Here is a 22,596-nt window from a genome sequence, read left to right on the forward strand (position 1 = left end):
TCCTTTCACTCTCAGCTTTATTTACAGACACAACAACATCCTGGGGTTTGGTGACAAGAGCAAACAGCACATCACAAAGCATTTGCCCACACGGAGACAGTGCTACCCCTGCAGTGAAGTCTTCACAAGCCCGACTGGTTGGTGCCTCGGGAACTTGGGGGTTGTGGGTTCATGCAGGTTCTGTGGCATAGGGAATCCAGCTGGATGACCAAACAGGAATGTGCCTCTCCATGCCTGCGCCTCTCGTCTGCCTTCCACCCAGGCAGTGTCTATTTCCATCGGCCACCAACCATGCTCTTCCCACGGGCAGCCTTTGAGCTGGAAGGAAAGCAGAGAAGCATAGGCTGAACTGTGTCCATTGAAGAGGACGCAGAAGGACATGGGGCAGAGAGAACAGCAAGTCTAGGTTCTTGAGCAGGGCTCTAAGAAGCTCTCCTCTCTGCCAGCTGGTGAGAGGAGGCGGCTGAAGAACTCTGCAAAGAGATGGAGAAAACCTCTGGGACAAACTTCTCTCAGGCCTGAAGCCTTTCTTGATGGAGGGGGATGTTGCACACCTTCTTTAAAGTCAATGGAGCAACACTGAGTTAAGCCAAGTAAAAATCTGGTCCCAAAGCTTCCCCAAGTCAGCGCAGAGAGAAGCCATATTTCTTTTCAGCAACAGATTCCCAACACTGTGCTGCATCCTCCTGCCTAGAGATATATAAATGCCTCCCTGCACAAAGGCAGCAGGAAGAGGTCTCCCAGTCCTACCAGGCCCTAGGCTTGTACGTCTCCTTCAGCAAGGCAGAGGCCAGGTCTCTGCTGGAAGAGCTTTGCTGATGCAGTGAGTCCCATAGAGCTGTACTGGTGAACCCTGAGTGCGACACTGTCAACAGAGCACTTTTGCTGGTGTGGCTAACATCAGTTCTTCCAGGCAAGCAAGCTCTGCTGGCAAAAGCCCTTTGATGACAGTATAACTGCATCCCCCCTGGGGCTTGGAACAGAAATGTCATCGAAGTTATACTTGTGACAGATGCTGCTATGCTGACAAAGACTTAAAGCATAGACCTGGCCTAAGTTCCTATGGATCAAAACCTCAGCAATGCCTTCACAACTTCCAGCTTGTGGAGGTCAGCACATCTAGTCATAAGGTAGAAACCATCCCATGTGATCTCAATGACCAATCAGACAGCTTGTCCAGGAAGCAAGCTCCACACAAAATAGTCTAAGGCAGTGGGGGGCTAACCTTTCTGGCAGGCGCGTCCCAAATTAGCCCTGCACCCTCCCTGAGGGTGGCTCCAGTCCCTGTCCTCTGCCTGCTCTGCTGCTCTGCTTTCTGCTCCCTGCCCCCTCTCCGGTTCGCCACGTGCCTCACAGAGGGGCTGCCTGTGCCACCTGTGGTACCCATGCTGCAGGTTGGCCACCCCGGGCTAAAGTGTTAACATTTTGATTGTAATCACTGAACTCTTAAAACCATAATGACACAGCAGGAGCCCAGCTTCTCTCTTGCTCCTGTCTGTCATCTTCCTGCCCCCTCATCTTTCAGAGCGGTATGAAAAGCATCCCCATCCAAACATGCCAAGCAGCCCATGGAGACAGACAGCTGCCTCCATGCTGCCTGGGCCACTCCATCTACTCCCCCTGGATCTAGCTTTGCATCAGATCTATTTGCCCTTGCAGCGTGTCTGCAGTATCACCAAGCACACAGATAGCCATGGTACTCACCATTTGCTGTAGGGATGATTCATGTCAGGGATAAGAGAAGAGAGGCTTGGTTTAAGCAGATCAGGGTGCTTCCAGCCAGCACATGGGCTGAGTTGGGTGTACCTGGGATGTCTGATGGGGCATGGCAGGAGGGAGCGGCTCGAACAAAGGCATTTACATCTGTCTGGACTGAACATGGGCTGATATCTTGGGGGAACTAGGAAAGACTTCCTAGCTGCTGTGCTTCCCTAGCCTCCCTGGCACAAGGGATGCTGATAGGAAACCAGATCCTAATTCCTCTTGGGGTTATGCTGCTCTGACAGCATAATCTTCTTGACCTGATCTCACCCAAAAGCACACTCCACTCTCTGCTGCTGAGAGTCAAAATGCTTCTGCAGAGGGACCTGACTTGGGCATGGGAGAGGGGCCAAAATAGGCAAGCCATGAAGATGTACTAGAAAGAGCTGGGCACGTTTCACCCACAGCAATGCTGCTGGTGCCAGTATGCTCTGTCACTGGCTTCCAACATGGGAGGGGTACAGCCTTAACAACTGCAATGCAACCCAGAAGTGAAAGTCATCTCAGCCAAGGCTTGGTCTTAAAAACCTCCAAGGACGGAGATCAAACTCTCTGGGTAACCTGTTCCAGTGCTTTATTACTACCAGCCTTGTGAGAAAGTTTTTCCTAATATCTATGGAATCATAGAGGAGATGAAAGGATGGAAAGAAATGAGAAGTGTCAGAGAGGATGGGAGCTAGGAGAAGGGAGAGGAATAGGGGAAGAGCAGAAGAGTCCTGGCTACTGCCAGTTTTACCATCCCCAGGCTAGACCTGGTATGCTTGTGAGCATGGTCCAGGGATAGGAAGACAAGGGAGGATGAAGGACGAGATACAGGCAAAGAAGAGAAGTAAATGGAATTAGAGGGAAGAGCAGCAGCAAGGAGCAACAGGAAGAGATGATGATGTGGGAAATGAAAGAGAAATGCAAATGGGGAAAAATTACTCAAGGAGAGAAAAGAGCAGGCAAGGAACAGAGAGGGGCAGGGAGAGGGCAGGGGATGCTTGATTCATCTGAGGCTGGAGAAGCCTGGGTACTTACACTTTCTGGTGATCGCTAACACGATTTCGGAGAACATTGATCTGCAGGACAAATACAGAAATCTGGTAAGGCTTGAAGCTGGCAGCTTGTATGAGTTGGTGAGCAACATGAGGGAATGTGGGACTTCAGAAGAAGGTGAAGCAGCAACCAATCTCTGCTAATGATAACTTGGCCATAAAGTGCAATCAGCAGCCCCTTCCATAACTGCTAGGCTTCTAGAAAGGTAGGCTGGGACCCGAAGAACCCCAAGGTCTGTCTGTGACCAATCCACTTTATCCTCATCCCAGTCCTGGCTCTTCTCTGTTGCAAAGGACACTCCTGATCAGGGGACAAAACTGGGTACAGCAACAGCCCCAGCATCCAGGGCATTTGCGGTAGTGATGGGAACAAAGGCATCTGCTTCAGCAGGGGGATGTCAGTACCAGAACAATCATCAAGTCTCACCTCATATTTCTGCCTCTTGAATTTGTCCTGCAAGTCAAATTTCTCAGCTTCCAAGTCATAGATACTCTGCCACAGGTCCATGGCCTTGTCCCTAAAGGGAAGGTTACAGGACATTGGTGAGCAGGGAAAAGGTAAAGGGGAGATGGCATTTGTGTGCCTGTGCACCTCGGGAGAGCCATGTGATTTCCTGAACTGCACGCAGTTCCCTGATCCCCAAGTCCTCAGGAGATGGGGCTCTCTTTAGACTGGGGCCTGCTGGGGGTGGACTTGAACAATGCCCAGTCCTATGCTTCATTTATGCCACAGCAGGACTAGCTGATTTTTTAGGCCCATGTAGTACATCAAGCCACACTTGTGTAATATTCTGGCATGGGAAAAAAGGTGCTGTGCTGTCTAGGCAAGACCTGCAATGCCTGCTCTACACAGCCAACTGGAGTGTGTCCCTTAGGCTCCCACGCTGAGCCCTTGTGTTGCTGCTTCTCATGGGAAACATCCCAACTGAAAATCCCGGCATGGGATATGAGCAGCCGTGGTAGGTTCCACCGGGAGACCAGAGGGCCTGGAGGTGAGGGCCAGGGCGGCACTTAGTGCATCTGCACCACAAATAAAACACTGTCAATACTGCATACAACCCTGCACTCCCAGTGCCTCTCCAGCCCCAGCTCCAGGACATCCCCTGCATCAGCACAACCATTTCATGCTCAACATCACAGATGGGTAGGGTGGGCATCATGGAGGACAGTCCGGTTGCCCTCTGTCCTCTACTGATATGAAACCGGATGCCTTTATGTCCCCTATTTTTCTCTTCAAGAGAAAAATAGAGGGCATAAAGGCACTGGGTTTCATATCAATAGAGGACAGAGTAGCAGAAAAACAGATTGTCCTCTATGATGGCCACCCTCAGTGGGTCAGCTGGGCAGTCAGGGCTAACCCTGGTAGCATGAGATCCTCACACAAAGAAAGGTGTTGGAGGAGGAGCAGCCTGGGCAAGGGAGTTTAAGCAAGGAGTTGGGGAGTGACGGGGGCCAGGAGGTGGGGAGACAAAGGGCTTGTGGCTCAGACAAATGCCCCCACATCACTTTCAGCCTGTAGGAGAAGTGGGGTCACCCCCTCCCCCAGCTCCCTGGCCCCACTTGTACCTCAGCTTGTCTTCACTGAGATGGTCAATGTTCAGAGGTCTGCGCCGTTCACTGAGGATCTTCTTCTTCTTCTCCCGCTCTGTTTGCTTCTTCCCACTCTTCTTCTCTGTCTGAAGACACCACCAGTGAGCAGAGTCAGACGGAGTTACCTCCACCCGGCGCTGGCTCTCCTCCCCCAGGGAGCCCCAACAGCCCTGGGGACAGGGAGGTTGTAAAGGGATGCCTAGCTGGATGGAGAGTCTCTCATCCGCATCTGCCTTGCTCCACCAGCCTGGTCCCAGATGCCCCTGTGCTATAAGCCTGGTCTAAGAGCTGGGACTAAGCAGGCCTGGCTTCTACGCCCAGCTCTGCCAGGGATCTGCTGTGTGATCCTGAGCATGGCCATTCTTCTTTTCTGTACCCGTGTTCCTCTTGTCTGTGAACTTTTTGGGCAATGATTGATTCTCCTTGTGTATGACTGGGCACTACCAAGCATGCAGGCCCATAGCCAAGGTGGGGTCGTTATGGTGGTAAAATACCAATAAGAATGGTTCATCTCCCTTGAAACCAGTGGTTCTCAACATTTTTAGCCTCAAGACACCCTTAATTAGACTCAGAGCAGCTCTTGGGAAATGTAAGTTCTTCATTCGCGCTTGTTTTTTCTACAGAAAAATAATAGAGCAATTCTTCTGTTGCAAGAAACTCGGAAAGACCACTGCGGGTCAGAACATTTTTAAAACAATGAACTGCTATTTGAAATCTCTGGGTTTATCTTGTGAAGCTTGTTTGCACACCTAACAGTGCTAACATGGCATGGCACCCTGTGGCACCCTTGAAAAGGTCTCAAGGCACCTCAGGGTGCCACAACACACTGGTTGGGAATCACTAGGGTTACCATACGTCTTGGGTTTTCCTGGACACGTGGGGTTCTCCCATCTCCATCCAGGCTTTTTTTTAAATATCAACAAATGTCCAGGATTTTGCTCTTCTCTGCACTGAAGTTTTTCCCAGCACTTCCCAGCTTACAAGGAGCTGCTTGGGGGCTGGGGAGAGTGGGGGGAGTGCAACTGGAGACAGGGGGCACCATGTGCTCTGCACGTGCACATGCACCTGGCTGGCATGCAGCTAGGCAGGGTGGTGGGACCAGACCTGGCAGCTGGATGCAGGTAACTCTATGGGGGCATGGGCTGGCAGCACCAGGGCTGGTGCCTGTGCTTGCAGGGGCAGGGCAGCTGGGAGATGCTGCAGGGCTGGAGGAAGCAGGGGGCTGTAAGTCAGGAGTGAGGGGCACTGGCAGGGCTGGGAAGCGGGGCTGTGGTTTGGGAGTAAGGGGCACCAGGAGGGGCTGAGGACTGTGGATCAGGAGTGCTGGGCAATGCCGGGGAGCTGGCAGCACCAGGGGCCTGCAGGTCAGGAGTGAGGGGTATCAGCAAGGATGGGGGAGTTGTGGCTTTGGAGTGAGGGGCACCAGCATGGTCTGGGGGGCAGGGTATTGTGGGTTGGGATTGAAGGGCAGCAGCAGGGCTGGGGGGGATGTACCTTGGGAGTGAGGGGCAGGGGCAGGGCACGGACATATCACTGCCCCCCCCAATCATATTACCCTCCTTCCCCACAGGTGTCCATTTTTAAAACTAAAAATATGGTAATCCTAGGAATCAGTGGCAAAAAGGCACTTGATAAACCACAAAGGAGACAGACCCTTTGCTCAGACAGTAATGTCACTGAACAAAACTGAAACAGAGAGAGACCTAGGGCCTTGCCTAGGGTCCACGCTGCACTGTATGTGGGAGGTCTTCAGCCAGAGCCTGGGGATGGGAGCAAGAAAGGCCCATAACAGGCCAGTACTGCTTAGGGAGTTGGGAGAGCAGGTGATGCTGCTCCATGTTATATGAGATGCTGCAGCAATGAGCTTAAAGCCTAGTCAGCAAGTGATGTCTACGCAGCTGCGGGGCCCATTTCTCCAGAGATGTTAGCAGCTCCCACGAGGCCCTCACAGCCATTTACCTTCTGCAGGTAGCCCCCAAAATGCAGCATGTTGGAGAAAGCCTTCTTCTTCCTGGCCTCCTCCTCGGCCTTCTTCCTGGCCTCCTCTTCCTCTTTGCGAGCTTTCTCTTCCTGCCAGAGTGGAACCAAAATTAGTGTCTGGAGAAAAGCTGGAGGAGAGGGAACTCACTGCTACCCTGGCCCCTGAAGGTTTATTTGAACACTAACCCACCCTGACCCTCCTTAGCTGCAAGCAGCATAGCCGAAAGCTGCAGCCTGGCAAAGGGGCCATGATAGACTGTCTGGCTTCCCTATGCCATGGCTGGCCAGTGCCTGGGTGTGCATTACCTTTGGGCTCCACCATCTAGGAGCATCACCTATGGGCTCTGACCTCCCCCATCTACAAAGGGAGTCACTATAATTTGAGAAGTAATAACATAATCTAATCCTGTTGGGAAGAATCCCAGCCTTAGCCCGAGCCCAGCTCCCCTGTTGGGATATGGTAGGGGGCTGGGAGGCAGGACACTCACAGCCACACGGGCCTGGCGCTCCTTCTCCCGTTCACTGCGGATCCTCTGCTGCTCAGCCCGCTCCGCTCGCCGCTGCTCCTGGGTGGGAAGGGCAAGGCATCAGAATAAAGACACCCAAGGGAGCCTGCTGCAAACATTTTCTTGGTTGCAAATGCCTGGGTTGCGGCCTGGGCCAAACAAGCTGTTTTCTGGGTCAACACAGTACTGCATTACCAGTGCCCCCTGCATGAACATCCTGACCAGATACAGCTGGGGGGTGAGTGCTGGAACAGCCCACTACCTGGGGTCCAAATAATCGGGACTATAGACCCATAGAAAGATAGGGCTGGAAGGGACCTCAGGAGGTCACATCTAGTCCAACCCCTGCTCAAAGTAGGACCTGCCCCAACTAGATCATCCCAGCCAAGGCTTTGTCTAGCCAGGTTTTGAAAACCTCCAAGGGTGCAGCTTCCACCTCCTCTCTGGGTAAGCTGGTCCAGTGCTTTCCTACTCTGCTAGTGAAATAATTCTTCCAGGTGGGATTTTCTCAATTCTGGGCTCTGGATACACCTGACTCTGACCTTGGCTCCCTCTCTCCCAGGAAGTTGGGTCTGCTTCAGCTTTCAGCTTCCCACATTATTAAGGCCCAATCCTGCTTCTAGTGCCTTTGTCAGGAGAATAATATCCCTTCATTGGGGGAGGCAGGGGGGTGGGGGGTGGACAACCAAGAGCTCCAGCCTTACGATTCTGTCCTTGAGGAAGATCAGCTCCTCCTCTTCCTTCTTCCGGTTCTCAAAATGAGCTTCAATCAGGGCCTGCAGTTCATTCAGGTCCTTCTCCATGCGTTTGCGGTGAATGTCCTGCACGGTACATGGAACTCAGTCAGATATTGCCACCCCCTCTGGGATCAACAGCACTGGGGCCAGGTCAACCCCAGGACAAGACGATGAGCCAGCAGGCAGTGCTGGCTATATGCCCAGGGAGAGATGGCAGACATGGACCTGCATGTACTGGGTAAATACCTAGAGGTATTGGCAGCAATAGCAGTGAGAAGTGGGCTGGGTAAATACTCAGAGGGATGGAGGGAAAGGACCCCAAGAGAGCTTGTAGACGACTCTCTTCTGTATTTGCATCCCTTCATGGTCATGTGCAATTAAATTTAGTGCCAACCTGCTGGCCACCGCACTGAATCCGACTACTGACCCACAGAGCAATCTGGGACCCGTTAGACATCCACTACTCACATCAAAGTCCACTTTCTCCCCATCTGGGATCTTGGGAGGCACCAGGTTTGTCATAAACAGTCTAGAAATGAAGACAGAAGAATAAGAGGGGCAAGCCTAGGCCAGTCTAAATGCTGCAGTACAGGGACTGGGGATGGCTGGTGACCTTTTGGGCAACCTCGCACACTTTTATTTAAGAGCCTCACTTTCTTCCATAGCAATGTTTAAACCCTTTCTCAGGGTTCATGCGTTTTGCCTGCCTGACTTTGGATGAACATGACTAACTGCCTCTCTCTGCTGACGGTTCTGGGAAACTTTAATCGCGTGTTCAGGGCCATAACTTCATCACAGCTGGATAAGTGTGCCCTATGCGTCCCTTTTCCAACTCTAGCTGGGAGAAACTTGTTTGGGGTTGATTTGACATCCAGACAGCACACCACTATGGAGCGCTACAGGAGACACTAGTCCGTATATGTGAATTCACTTGTGTGTTTGGGGGTTTCATTGCCTATTAGCTTCCTAGCGCTGTCAGGTGTCTGGGGGTCTGGATGCCTCACTGATTGGGATTTTAGAGAAATATCAGGGATTTATGGACTGTAATCCCTCAACAGTCAGTGAGAAAGAATTTGGCCTTACACGGGGAAAAGTGTTCAAGCTTTAGGCAGTTAAAAATCTGACCAAAAACTCATCAAGCCCCTGTCACACAGAGGGCTTGTACCAGTTCTCAGCACAGGAGGATACTTGCTTGAGGCTGCCAGCTAGGGTGCAATAGTGGTTGTGGGTTGGTTTTTATATTTTAGCCACATTTTTCCAAGGCCAGTGAGGTTCCCCACTTCACTTCTCCGGGGCCACCAAAGGGCAGGAGGAACCTCAAATCACAATCAAATGGGGCTGGCTTGGAGCCCTCCACTCAGAAGTAAACGGCTCTGTGTCCTCTTGCTAGTCCCCAGTGCTGCTGAGCTCCCCAGTGTCCATGCCTTCATGGCCTCCGTGAAATATAGGCAGGGCAGGTGGGGATGCAATGTAACTATGGGCAAAATTCCCCCTATGGACAAGACAGAGAAAAGCACAGGTGCTGCAATTCTCTGGAGGCATGGTTTTTCCAGGGCTGTCTCAGGCTCCTACCCGCAGCTCTGCACAGGGCAAGTCAGGTGTGTGCACATGACGGGTACAATGACAGGAGTCCCCAGGGCACAGGTAAGGGCAGGGCCTCGCAAGTCTAGAAAACAGATGCAGCCTTTCAAAGGAAACATGAGGGGACCATGCTGTGGTCAACTGAGATGAGCATAAGCTGTTAAAGAGCACTGATATTATATTTGTCCTGAGGGTTTCGGTAGAGACTTTACTAGGCCAGTTGCTTCAAAAAAAAAAAAAAAAAGCAATAAAAGGTTTTGGAGGCAAACATCTCCCTCTTTAGCTCTGGAGGAGGCATACTGGCACCAAGTTACAAATATGGGAATCTTAGCAGCGCACCAACACAATATTTGGAAGCTCCAATCAGCACGTGTCCCTATCCTATACAGCAGGGCTGTCACACTGGTGTGGTCCCCTGGGCCAGATCTGGACTGCAGGACTCTCCATGGAAGGGAGGTAATATTGTCCTACATATAATAGAAACAGAAGCACAAGGAAAGGAGACGTTTGTCTGGAACAGATAGGGAGCACAGCTGGGACTAAAGACCACCAAGTATTCTGGCTTCCAGCTAAGCCTCCTGGCTACTAGCCCATGTTGTCTCATGCATTAAGATGCCCGCATCAGAAAGAGAGAGTGCTTTTGCAGGAGGCTCAGAACTGCACAGTCATTACAATGGCCGCAGGCTGCTGCAGGTCCTTATGGAAAGGCATTTTTGTTCAGACCCTTCTCCTTCGAGCCTGCCCACACGAGAAGAGATTCTGATGGACCCGAGTATTCCCATTCCTACTGCTCGCGTTTCCATCCAAAACCCTTTTGTTCTGCTGAACCCCTCCGAAATGAGAACATTGCCCCTGCCCCAAGCGCAGCAGCAGCCTCTTTCCTGCAATGGTCAGCAAAGCAGAGTGCACGTGCCTCTACCGCAAGTCAGTGCACAACCCAGCCATGGTTATGGAGCAGTATTACCACAAGAGCTTAGAAAGCTGAGCCTACCTGGAGACACTAGGAAAGGTTGTGGCCAAGTGATGGGGTACAGGGACAGGGAGTTGGGGGGGAGGAAAGGAAAGAACAGGAGACGGTTTAGAAGGACGTGGCCGTCCCGTGGGCCCGCAGAACCCCGTCTTCACTTGCTCCTTCTATCTGCCAGGACTCCCAGAGGTTCACAGGATGTTCCCATCCACGTTCCTGCCTGTGTGGGAGGATCCAGGCAGACAGCTGTCTCATGAGAGATGCTCAGATGGCTCCAAGAGGATGCCAGCGCTCTGGCTGCACTGGGGAATGTGCAGGAGGCTCCGATTGCACCAGGAATGCGCAGATGGTTTCCAAGCACCACAGCCAGCAGGGAGGCTTCAGCTGTGCCAACAAGCATGCTTGATGCCCCTGAGGCTCCAGGCCTGGATTTGGCCTTCCTGCTCCTGTTCTCTTTCTTTAGTTTCCTTTCTCGCCCCTCTTCTTTTTCTGTTTCTCCCCTCCCCCTGCAAAATCTCAAACTACCTGCTTCTCTTCCATGCTCCTTTTCTATAGCGTTCTAGCCCCGCTCCTCACCCCCTTTGCTATGCCCAAAGTCTATATACACTATGTTGTACTGATTTCACTGCGCAGAGCCTTGCTCTGTAGCAGAGAAACCCAGTTCCAGGCATCCCACCCATCCTGCTAGACACAACGCAGTTCCACTTACTTGGGCCTTGGTTTTGCCTCTTCTGCTGCTCCATGGGAACAAAAGAGAAACACAGTTAGCGGCACAGGGATCTTTGTCTCTCATCTAGATTTGAATGCTGGGGAGGGGACAGTGCTTCAAGTTGTCTTTGCTCCCTCTTGTACAGCAGCTTGCAGCTCCTGGAGAGCTGCAGCTAAGCCTACTGTAAGAAGTCATCTAATGAGGCATCAGACCATCAACTTAAGACAATAGATGGGCCCAGGCTGCCAAATTCAGGCCAAATTCAGGCCCCACTCTTCAGATCCTGGAGGTCAGGTCAGACTCTTTTCCTACTGCCTGTATTAGGATCGGAGCTGGCTGGAGCAGTGTCTCCTTGCTATCCCACCCTTTGCCCAGCTAGTGTGGGTTGTGCATACAATCATGTAGTGCAGGAGCACGGGGGAAGTGCATCCAGTCCATAAGCCAGCACAGGTGATGGCACTAGCAGGGAACACAACAGATTTGCTGGTTAAGACCTGGTAAAGAGCACCTAACAGGAGGTTGGGGCTTGCAACTCCAGCCCAACCGCTTGGTTTGCCAGAGTGAAAGCACCTGAATGGATGTGGTAGCCAGTGGGCCATCCTCTTTGTAGCACTACAGTGACGGCACTTGGCTCACGGGACCCAGGAAAAAGTTCAGGCGCCTCAGTGACAGGGAGCATTTATAGCCCCTCATACTCCTGCCCCTGCCTTTTGTGAACATGGATGATGTCTCGCTCCTTCCCCTAGCCTCCTGGGGCACCGGGCAGGACAGTATATTACCTTCCCCAGGCTCCTGCTCTCCACCTGTAGGAACACAAAATATTAGGTCCTGGCCACCTGCCCTAGCTGCACCTTTGTGGCTGACCGGTGCCAGTCCCAACACATGCTTCCATTCTGCATGGGACGCTAGCTTGGTGTCAGCCTCTCCTGCAGGGTGAGTCAGCTTGGACACCTGTTTTTTCCCAGCTTATTTTCAGTGCCTCCACTTTGGGTCTTTGGGATACCTTCCGTTTCAATGCTGAGCAAAAAGTGCTTTATCAGGTGACCCCTGAAGGGCCTGTGGGAGTTTGTTTGGCACATATATCATGCTTCTGTACCTGTCCCATTTCAGCCTTCATGCTCTAAGAGTATTGCGGGCGATGGTAGGAGGGTGGGGCAAAAGGTTGGGGTCATAAGCTTCAATATAGCAATCTACAAATGGAGCTAGGACAGTTACTACATGCGCTTCCTTCTAGGCAAGGCAGCAGAGCCACAGGGATCTCAATCCTTGGGCTTTGCAGAGGCTTATGACAACACATCCTTCATGTGACATCTTGGGGCCCAACACTGCATCCCTCATCTTCTCTGACATGGCTGGGAATGCTCCATCATCTTGCAGGGAGCATGTAGTGGTTTGCAGGGCTGTGTTTTTGGTCCTTGCATTTTCCTCTGAGCACTGAGGGCAGCCGCATCCTAAAGACAGACCTGAAAATTGGATGTGGGACAAAACCATGCCTTTCAGTGGGGCTTCAGTTAGACCCTCCAGATTCCCACCAGAATAAGACCTGGCTGCTTCCAAGGGCTTCTGTACCTCAGACCAGTTTTTCCTTTGCCTTGCTAGCACCTGAACTCTGAAAGCAGAAGAATTTCTCTTTTCTTCATTTGAGTGAATTCCTCCTTGGACAGCACAAAAGTATCTCTATATGCCACATGATGGCTCTCTCCATGTGCATGTGGGGAAGGGTGCTGCACAGGGGGGAAAGGTTGAGTGTCTCGCACCACAAAGGTCAGAAACTGCATGAGTAGCAGCAGTTAAATTTAACCCTGAAAATCTAAGTCGTATGAATCATGTTTGCCTAAGTGGAGTGAAAACAGGGACCATGCAGGCCAAGAGGAAAATACGCCTATTCTCCCACTTGCTTTACCTTCTTCTGCTTCCTTAGCTTCATCTTCATGTTCTATTTTAAAAGCAGAAAGGAGAATTCAATCAGATACTTGCACAGAAGCACATTCCCCCAGCAAGGGCCCTGTGGTATTCCTAGCATGCTTCTCATAGCCACTGTGGAGTGCGCTTGCATTGCTGAGATTTTGCTATTGAGGAATCCTCATAAAGGCAGCTGTGTACCTCCTCAGGGGGAGACCTGGTGCTTTGGCCAACTTCAGAGGGGCCTGACTGTTTTTAATCTTTGGCACAGACATTATACTCTAGCTTTAAGTCTGGAAATGAACATGCTGAGGAAAGTCTCAGGCCTTTGAGTGCTGGAAAGATGCCAACTCTCTTTTCTTACTTGTCTTATTTTAAGTGTAGATGGTTGGTTTTGTGCTGGGGAGGAGGGATAGAGATAATGCAGTGTCGACCCCCGAATCTAAAGACAGAGAGCTTTTCACATTGCTTGGCACTGAGTTGACTTGGCTCTTAACACCAGTATCTGCTCAGGGCATTGGAGATATGAAGAATTTCACACTCAAGCACAGCCATGTTAAGGAAATCCTGACCTCGGATCTAGCCCTCATAAAACACCTACTCCACTGGCTTGAGTGTTGTACTTTTGGTACAGCCCCAGCTTGACTGACTGGCTCTCTAGCTCAAGCTGGAGAGTTTCCTGCTTTTAGCTTGGTTAGTCCCTGGACCTGACCAGTCTGGTCACCACTGCACAAACTAATAGGTGCACAAAGTGGCAGGAATAGTGAGAACCTAGGCTGTACCCTGGGGGAGTTTGTCTCTTCTTGGAACAGGCTGATTCAGCCCATTCCTCCTTGTCCAGTAGAAGCAGGTAGCTGGGGAGCCACTAGACCCTGGGAGCATCTCTGATGCACAAATCCTCCCAAGGCTCCCTGTCAAGTGGTGCACTGGGGAAACCCATAGGTAGGAACATGACTTGAGCTGCACACTTGTACAAGGGAGTAAGACCTCCCTAATCCAAGCTACCAGTGGGCGTGTCTACACATGGTTTTACATGTGCCTAAATTCAATTCACATTAGCCTAATGCGCATTAAGGCAATTTAGGCACACATCTACACATGCACACGCTAAGGCACATTAATGTGTGTGTGCGGACCTAAAGTTAGTCCCAAGTCAATGGAGACATACTGTGTTAATGTGCATTAATGCATCTACACGTTCGCAGATGTGACTTAGCTATTTGTGCATACATTTGATACCTGTTTTATGCAGGTTCCAATTTAGACTCAAATAACCTAAAATCACCATTTTGAAGGCGCATTAAGGGTGTGTACATGTAGACACACACTCTTAATGCACCTTAAATTGGGCTAATGTGCATTAAATGCGCATGTGTAGGCACACCCCGTGGTTAGGGAATGGAAGAGTAAGGGCTTCATTTCTCTCAGTTATCAGACCAGAAATAGCACAGTGGCAAAAGTCACCTCTTTGATGTCAACTACAGTACTCTGTTTGTTTTAAATATGCTCAATCCTGCGAAGTGCTTACAGCAACCACCCTCAACTCTCACTGCTTACAAGCTGGCTGTGGGTGCAGCTCGGTCTTTAACATCAGTGCACTGCTTGCTACATGTATGAGGGTGAGCAGAACTGGGACATAGTATTGGCCGAGAACCCAAGGGAATGGGTTAATGGCCAGAGATCTTAAACACCTAGAGATCAAAACCAGAGATGAGCTCTGAAAACAGCCCAGAGATCAGTCAACCCATTGAACATTGCAGCCAGCCAGAGCCAGCTGGGCAGAGAGCAGTCTGTCAGCAGCTCCACCACATACCTTCAGCCCTGGTTTCCTCAGCCTCCTCTTCCACCTCCTCTATTTGCTCTTCTTGTTCTGCAGAACAATGTGCAGGATGAGATGAGCAACTGAGGCTCCCAAAGGCTAGCTAATAACATGCAACCCATCCTAGGGAGCTGGCCATGGGAGTGACAGAGACAAGAGACAGGGGCAAGGGAAAGGCAGTGGAAGACGGATGGGTAATGGTTCAGATCAGGGTTGTCCAACTGATGGCTTGCAGTCTGCATCCAGCCCATGAGGGTCTAATATGTCCCCTCTCCTCCCCACCAGGCTCTTGTCCAGCTGCCACTCCACTCATTACTTCTGCTGCTGTGGCAGCTGGGGTCTCTGGGGCAGGGCAGCATCTTGGGATGGGGCCCAGCAAACCCACTGCCTGCATGGCAGTAGATGGGGTGTGGAGGCGCACGCTGCCTGTACAGTGTGGCAGGGGGACTTGAGCTGCTCACACGGAGTGTGACCCCCACTGCATGAGGCTCATGAAGTTTGCAGCCAGGGGCCTGCCAGTGGAATGGTATGCAGCCCCCAGCTGCTCAGAAGCTGGACAGCCCTGGTTCAGGTACACAAGACCTTCCCCTAAACCTCTACCCCTAATCCATGGTTCACATTTTTATCCCTCATTTGTATGATTCTATCCATGTCAGGTTCCCAACATGAATAGGAGTGGCCACGTGCTATCATGGGATGCCCCAACAGCATTTCCAGGGGCCTGTCAGGGCCACCACAGGGCCAGCTGAGTCTAGGTTCATCACTCCTCAAGGCAGGAAAGAACAAGACATGAAGGAAACATATGGGGGCAGGGAAGGGGACAATTTCATTGCTCTCCTATGCTGTCCTCAGTCAAATAAAGAGATACCAGTGGGCACTAAAAGTGGTGGCCTCCAGCCATTAATTCGACAATCTTATCTTGCGCTCTATTTATAGCACTGTAATATCTTTCCACTGGAGGAAGTAGCACTGCGACAAGAGTACTCTGGTGCCATGCAAGAGCAAGGGCTACTGGGGTTAGTGGCTCCTTGGAGGGCATGAAGGACTAGCAGCCCCAGGAGGAGAGTAAAAGAAACACAATGATGGAAGCAAATACTAGATGAATTTGGCAATGGGATGAGAGTTAAACACAGGAGACCAGAATGGATTCACAAGGCATATCAAGCAGGACTGAAAGAGGGAGGAGACAAGACAACAAGTAACAACAGAGGAGCGATGGGGATAAGAGAGAGGTCACATTCCAGATGACGGGAGATAGAAGCACGTAGGCATATAAGTCAACCCATGGACATTCCTTATGTACAAGGTTGGCAAGCAGTAGAGAAATGAGATTTAAAAAAAAAAAATTACTACCGTCTTCCTCCTCTATCCATTCTTCCTCTTCTTAAACGTGGGAAACGTGAAAGGAATAGTGAAAAAAGTTAAATATCTTGAAGCTGTAAAGAATCTAGCTCAAGTGTCCTCTAAGAAGACGACTGGTATTTCATTGATTTGTTTCACGGTTCTGTATTCTCTAGGTTTCTTAGTGCTTATCATATTCTGCCATGCAGGTGTAGCCCAGATGTCAATGAAGTCATAGAGGAATAAAGCTTTTTCTACCACACCCACTTTGCATACGCACACTTGCACACATGTGCTCACACAAACCTATGCATCTCTGCTCACGTAAGTACAGGCATGCACATGTACTCACACATCCACACATACTGTCAGTCACATGCAAATGCAGAAAAATCTACAAGATGCACCCGTTTTTAGTTTCTTCGTTATTCTGAAGCAGCAGCAGGTTCATGCTGGACTGTCGTTCAGACAAATCAGTCACAACTCCAGCCTCCATTTAGTTATCATGTTGGCCTCGGTACTGCAGACAGACACGAGCTGGAAAAGCTTGGAATCCTGATTTTTTCCCTTAGTGCTCAGATTGGAGGATTTAGCTCTTGCCTGTCTCCATGAGCAATAATCAATAAAGTGAAGGCCAAATGTAAACTCCCTAAGACTTTAGATAATACTGTTCAATGCTGGAGGGCTGAACTGGGACACAAATGGCCAGTGTATGTTGTACCACCTTCACACAGGGACAAGTTTTACTTCAGCCACACACCAGCTGAAACAAATCTGCTTGAAGATGGAAAGAATAATCACAGGACCTTTCTCTACAGTATTTATGCATCTTTCTCCATCTGCACTTAAGGAATAGTCCACCCACCCTAAGCCGCTCAACAAAAAGAAAATGAAAGCATTTCGCTAAGCCAAAGTATATAATGAAGTGATAGTCCTCATGTCCCTCCAAACAGCAGGGAAAGACCTACCTTCCTCAATACAGTCCTCTGTAGAAAAAGAAAGTGGGAGGGAAAGAGAGATATAAACAGGTTATTGAGATTTCACTGACCATTTTAAAGGTTTGATCTGTCCTGATGGGAGTGAAGAGGCTCCAGATCACCTTACCTTCTTGCTCCCTGCAAGGCAGAACAAAAAAACCATCAAATCAGAATGACTGGCTACGGACTGACACGCTTGTGTTGGTTGTTGGTGCATTAGTCCTCCCACAGCTAACTCAGTCTCCCTCATTGAGACAGGTAACACTAACATTTTTGCCCCTATTGCTATAGGACAGCAGAGATAGGATGGACCACATCTGTATCCAGGTCCAAACTTTCCCCAGTTCTGGGGATGCTGGGGTCTGTGGGGTTTGACCTATATCTACCACTAGGGCCTAAGTGCTGGTAAAGAGAGACACAAAATCAAAACTTTAAATCAAATGAAATCATCAAGGCTTTACATTTCATAGCAGAGACAGACCTCAGGGACTGCATCTGAGAAGATCCACCTTTCAATTCACAACTGTCACTGATTCCCAGTGTGACCTAGGGTAAGTCATTTGATCTCTTTTTTGGGCCTTAGCTCCCCACCTGTACCATAGTGATACCCTTCTTCGACTCTGCTTATCTTGCTAATTTGCACTGCAAACCCTTCAGTGCATGGACTGAGCTTCTGGCTGAGTGGCTGAACAGCCCAATGCACAACACTTCTCTAATCTCAGAGAGGGCCTTTGGGCACTCTTGTAATACTGTGTTTAAAATAAGCATGACTTTTCCCCCAGAATGACTTCAGTCTGGTTGGTGATTCTTGACAGGGCCCTGTAATAAGCAGAACGGGCTCTGCATGGGACAATATGGGCTTAGAGAAAAAGCATTTCACTCAGCATCGAAGCTGTGAGAGGGCTGGCATTTGAAAACAGGACTCTTACTCTTCATATTCTTCAGTGATTTCTCTGGAATCAGACATGTTCTGTGATCTGCCAGAAAGGAATTAAGAGCGAGTGTTAGAAGCTGCAGTAAGAAAATAGCCTCCCAGTTAGCCCTTCGTCATCAGAGATACAAGAACAGAATTTCTGTGTCCCTAGGATGAAGTCAGCCTGAATGCCAGCAGTGTTGAGATAATGTTTTCTGAGCCCACCCTCCCCCTTCTCTGGCTCAACAACAAAGCTGTTTTTAAATAGGAGTCAGGAGGTCAGGAATAGCATCACCCAGCACTGATAACTTGAAGCTCTGGCCCCGTGGACAGTTCATAGCCACTTCTCTGATCAGCTAGGAAACTTCTGGGCTGTGTGGAGGGTGGGGCAATACTTTACTGCCCTAAGGTTTCTAGTATTAAAGGCTGCCCCTTCTGCTTAACCGAAAGTTAGTCTTCTGTGGAGTCAAAGAAATGCCATGGAATTGACTTGGTCATTGCAGGGAACATCAAGGTTAATCCTGCCATTCCTACCCTGAATTTGAGCTGTTCCCTTGATGAGTCCTTTTTCTTTATCTTGGCTCCTAACTCCCTGTCTTGGGCTAATTAAAAGTCACCAGTTGCTCAAGCCTCCTGCAATCTTATACCCACAACTATTCAGACACAAAATATATGAAATCCCTGTAATAATTCATGTCCTAACTTTCCGAAGACTCATAGACTTTAGCGGTTTCTGGCTGGGAGGGGGATGTCTCTAGACTCAGCCCTGTCTATTCTAGTACACCCAGTCAGTGGGCAGTGCTGGGAACTGAGAGTCAGTGCTCCTGGGCACTACTCCTGGCTCTGCTGCTGACCTGTTATGTGACCCTGGGCAAGTCACATAACTCCTCTTTGCCTCAGTTTCTCCTTCCATAAAATAGAGACAATAAAGCACCTTACAAAAGTTAGCCGTTTCCTCCAGCAAAACATGGGATAGAAATGCAAATTACTATTATCATTAGAGTACGATATCTCTTCAGTAACCTGGCCTCTATTCTATCTGGTCTCCATATTTGCTCAAAATACTATTGAACATAGTCAGAAACTATTGATCACCATGGCATGTAAGTAAGTCTCCGGACCTAAAGGAGAGACAGTCCAAGCCTGCCGATACAGCATAAGGAAACATCTAGGAAAAGAGCAGCAGGTGGGGCTGGGGAAGTGAGCAATATAGGCACTGCAGGCTAAAGGTCCACAGCTGATATGAGATTCACCAAGCATCTGATTATACCAGAGTTAACAATTTGAAGAACAGCTAGAAATGGATACTGGTGACACCACCGTGCACCATCAAACTGTCTGCAAGTCCATCTGAATCCTTTCCACTTGGTGTTTCAAGGTCAAATAAACTCCACAGTGAATTTCTACTCAAGCCTCCATTTCTGCTGGGTTCGCACCAGATTCCATTAGCGAGCCTCATCTAACACCATTTTCTGAATCCTGTCTACCTCTCAGGACTTTGCCTCACTGAAACATTCCCAAAACTCGAAGTTGCTGCTTAGTCTAGCCAGAAGCTCAGTTTTGAATCAAACCCTCAGACTCAGTGAAACTTGGGTTTCACAAGGAAAGTTTCAGGCAGTTCTACAAATAACTTTCATGTGCAGAAGCACCTGTTCCCAAATCAGTTCTGCTATACATCACCTCTTATCAGATGTTTTGTAACAGCTGGTGCTGGCTCCATGTGTTTGGTATTTTTTGCTTGTGCCAGACAGAACAGGCTTTATAGCAATTTAATAAAGAACTTTATGAATCCAGAATCATGCACATCAAGGAGAGAAAAGGCCTAGTACACCATCTAGTTCAGTGCATGGTTGGTTCCTGGAGCAGAGTGTATCTGTCAGGACTTACCCCAAACTAATTTTAAGGCTCCAGAGTGATGCATTCTCCAACACCCCCTTTGGGACTTTGGAGATGGGAACTCAACACCCAGGTATGCCAGTCTTCCTATCATCCAGTCTGTCAGTCCCATTAGTATTTAGATGGTGCCATAATTATATCACACAGTCTAACAGAGGTGGCCACTAGGAAGCTTTTCCAACATCAAACTAAATTTGAAATTCCTGACTCCATTCTGTTATTTGCAGTTCCCTCTTAGATGGGCAATAATATTTCCTGCCACTTCTTAGTGTTTATATTCTTCAGATATGTATCGATGGCTCTTATGTCCTCATCCTTTAGCCAAACATTTTCTCTCAAGTCAAAAGCCCTGCCAAGCCTGAGAGCTTGTTGGGCTAATATGATTAAATCATTTCTGTAGTTAACGAGACACAAAGGAGTGATGTGGCCCATGTCATATCCCATTGCCTTTGATGCCCCGGGCCAAATGACCAAGTGCTCATTTGCAGATTAGCCAATTAACCTTGAAGTCCTGCCTCTGAAACTTTAACTCATCATAACTGCCCTGCCCCCAACCCCGAATCCAGCTTTCAACTACTAAATTAACCAGCTCTGTACAATCTCTCTCACCAGGGGAGAGCAAAGACTCCATCTTAGTGAGAGCTGAGCAAATTTAATTCCCTAAATGCTGCTCATTTCTTTTAAATAAATTCTTTCCAGCTTCATTGACACCCCTTTTGTATTCACTTGCCACAAAATCCCAACCCACCATTTCCTGGAGGAGTGTCAGCAAACTGCACCTGTAGGTCAACACTGATGAATATTTAAGGAACGCAAATTTTGGACCATCTGTGCCAGAAACTTGATTCTAAGGAGTTCCATACATCTAACCAATGCACTGAAACATATCTGCACATCCAAGAAGCACAAATCGCCAAGATCAAATAACAGCTCACTGCAGAGAATGTCTTATCCATAGATTACAACGTTTGCACAGAACTTTAATTAATGGAGTGGTTCCAAATGATGAAGATAGTCAAGAAAGTCCTTGGAACACAAAGAGAAAAATAAAAGCAGGTATGCTTTTGGTATGAAACAGTGGTTTTCAAATGCTGTTCCCTGGAGCCCTGGGGTTCTGTGATAGGTCATCAAGGGGTTGGCAAAGAGATTGGGGGTAATGGCAGAGTGGGCTAGGAGGTAGTATGCCACTGTTGCTGGGCCAGGTGCCCTGGCTCCATGTCAGTCGTTAGGATAGGGGTAGGAGTTGCACGGCAGAAGAAGTTCAATGAAAGGGTTCTGTCACTTTAGGAAGTTTGAAAACCACTGGCATCCTCCAATTTAGCTGTGATTTAATGGCTCATATGACCTTTTTGGGTCTGTCTCTTAAGAGGGCCCAATTTATTAGCACTGATCTGCTGTCCTCCAATGTGAGGTCAGTTAGTACTTGATTGCCTACATGTACAATCGCTTCACCCCAAATTCTGTCTGAGATTAAGTGGCTGATTGTATCCCTGGAGTTTTAGTGGTGCAGTGCTCATGGAAACTACCATGCCTGATGGACAGAGATGACTGTAGCAGGGTGCAGGGCCCAGACACAGTGGTGGTGGTGGGGAAGCATGTGGCTGGATGCAAAGTGCAGGGCCTGGGGCAGTTGCTGCAATTCCCACCCCCAGGGATGGCCCTGCTGCTGCTGCTGAATCACCACTGTGCAGCCTCGTGGGCCACTTGAGCAGTTCATAAGGACATCTCCCAGGTCTGTAGCACAAGTGCCCTAAACCTGCTCCATTCTTCAGTTTGTCAATGAGCTGAGGGACTCAACACCACAAGATCTTGCCTTTCTCTAGCCTTGCTCTTATCCCGAAGCAATCTAAGCACTGGACCTGAGGTTCTTGACACTCACCGTGGGGCAGAAAAGGAATAACCCCATCGGGCCAAATTGCCTTCTCACTCACGCTAGTGCAAGTCAGAAGTGAATCCATTGGGCATAGCTGCCCTCTCACTCACCCAGGTGCACATCAGGAGGAACTCAAAGTCAATGAAGTTCCACGTGTGTATAACTAGTGATGGGGATTCAGTTGCTGCTTACAGAGGAGTCCCTTCCCCATCCCAGGGACGGCTGCAAGAGTCCTGTAGGGGCCTTTTTTGTTAAGACGCCAAGGCAAACCCCTCCTAGAGCATAAATGATGGGGCAGAGCGGATAGGTGGCTGCTCAGTCATTCATGTCCCACTGAAAGACCCGTCAACCCCATGGAGCTGAAGGGCCGGGATCCAAGGGAGGTGCCTTACCTCTCAGCCAGGGAGCAGGTGAGATCCCTTGCAGCCAAGTGGAAGCTGGCGCGGTGTCTGAGAAATGCCGTTTGGGGGAGAGAGGCTTTAACAGGGCTCCAGAGCCCCCACCCCCGGCCAGACGCCTGATTGGAGGCATGTGAGCGCGGCAGGGCTTGGAATGTGAACACTTGTTAGCTGCTATTTTGGCAGCGTCAGCCACAGCCCCTTCTGTAACTCTGCCTTGCCCCCCCCTCCCAGGAGCCCATATAAGCCCAAGCTATTGTATGGCACTCAGAGACCTGCTATTTTAAACTCGCATGACAGATACGCAACTGCCCAAGGGGCTGACACAAGCCAGTCAGCTGTCACTTTTAAGTGGCCTGAATGCTGATAAGCAAATGCTCTGGAGGGCGGACCTGGATTTGAGATGTAGGCTGGCTACCTACGTATCCTAGCTTGTGGCTGCTGTCCACGTTGCTCCCTGTGACCGGGTACCATCCTCCTCTGCTAGGCACAAAGGGCCCCAGGCAAGTCAAGAGTGCTGTTTGCAGGTCCCTGCAGTCCTGGGTGTTCAGACAAATCCCATGCAGCCAGCTGTCTCAGGAGACTCTCATGCACATCCTCATCTCCAGC

At 49.7% G+C, this 22,596-nt stretch overlaps 1 protein-coding gene across 6 annotated transcripts; it reads right to left on the minus strand.

The window, feature by feature from the left end:
* TNNT2 (troponin T2, cardiac type) lies at nt 1-22,142 on the minus strand. Of its 6 annotated transcripts, none has more exons than XM_019546330.1 (19): nt 21,982-22,142; nt 17,837-17,884; nt 17,035-17,045; nt 16,899-16,916; nt 15,943-15,969; nt 14,584-14,640; nt 12,772-12,804; nt 11,648-11,671; nt 10,869-10,893; nt 10,184-10,192; nt 8,080-8,140; nt 7,579-7,695; nt 6,857-6,934; nt 6,348-6,458; nt 4,365-4,474; nt 3,226-3,316; nt 2,782-2,822; nt 1,705-1,710; nt 1-318 (listed from the first exon to the last, which is right to left on the minus strand). In XM_019546330.1, exons 2-19 carry the CDS (start codon nt 17,872-17,874, stop codon nt 270-272), a joined length of 906 nt encoding a protein of 301 aa, XP_019401875.1. In that variant the 5' UTR covers nt 17,875-17,884; nt 21,982-22,142; the 3' UTR covers nt 1-269. The 6 variants fall into 6 exon arrangements, with proteins under 6 accessions (XP_019401875.1, XP_019401877.1, XP_019401874.1 ...); XM_019546332.1 differs by having other exon boundaries at nt 10,869-10,890; nt 15,943-15,972; XM_019546329.1 differs by having other exon boundaries at nt 15,943-15,972.
* Nucleotides 22,143-22,596: the final 454 nt, after the last annotated feature.

The sequence above is a fragment of the Crocodylus porosus genome, unplaced genomic scaffold (genome assembly GCF_001723895.1).
Source record: "Crocodylus porosus isolate Cpor-Errol unplaced genomic scaffold, CroPor_comp1, whole genome shotgun sequence".
In the NCBI taxonomy this organism is placed as follows: domain Eukaryota; kingdom Metazoa; phylum Chordata; order Crocodylia; family Crocodylidae; genus Crocodylus; species Crocodylus porosus.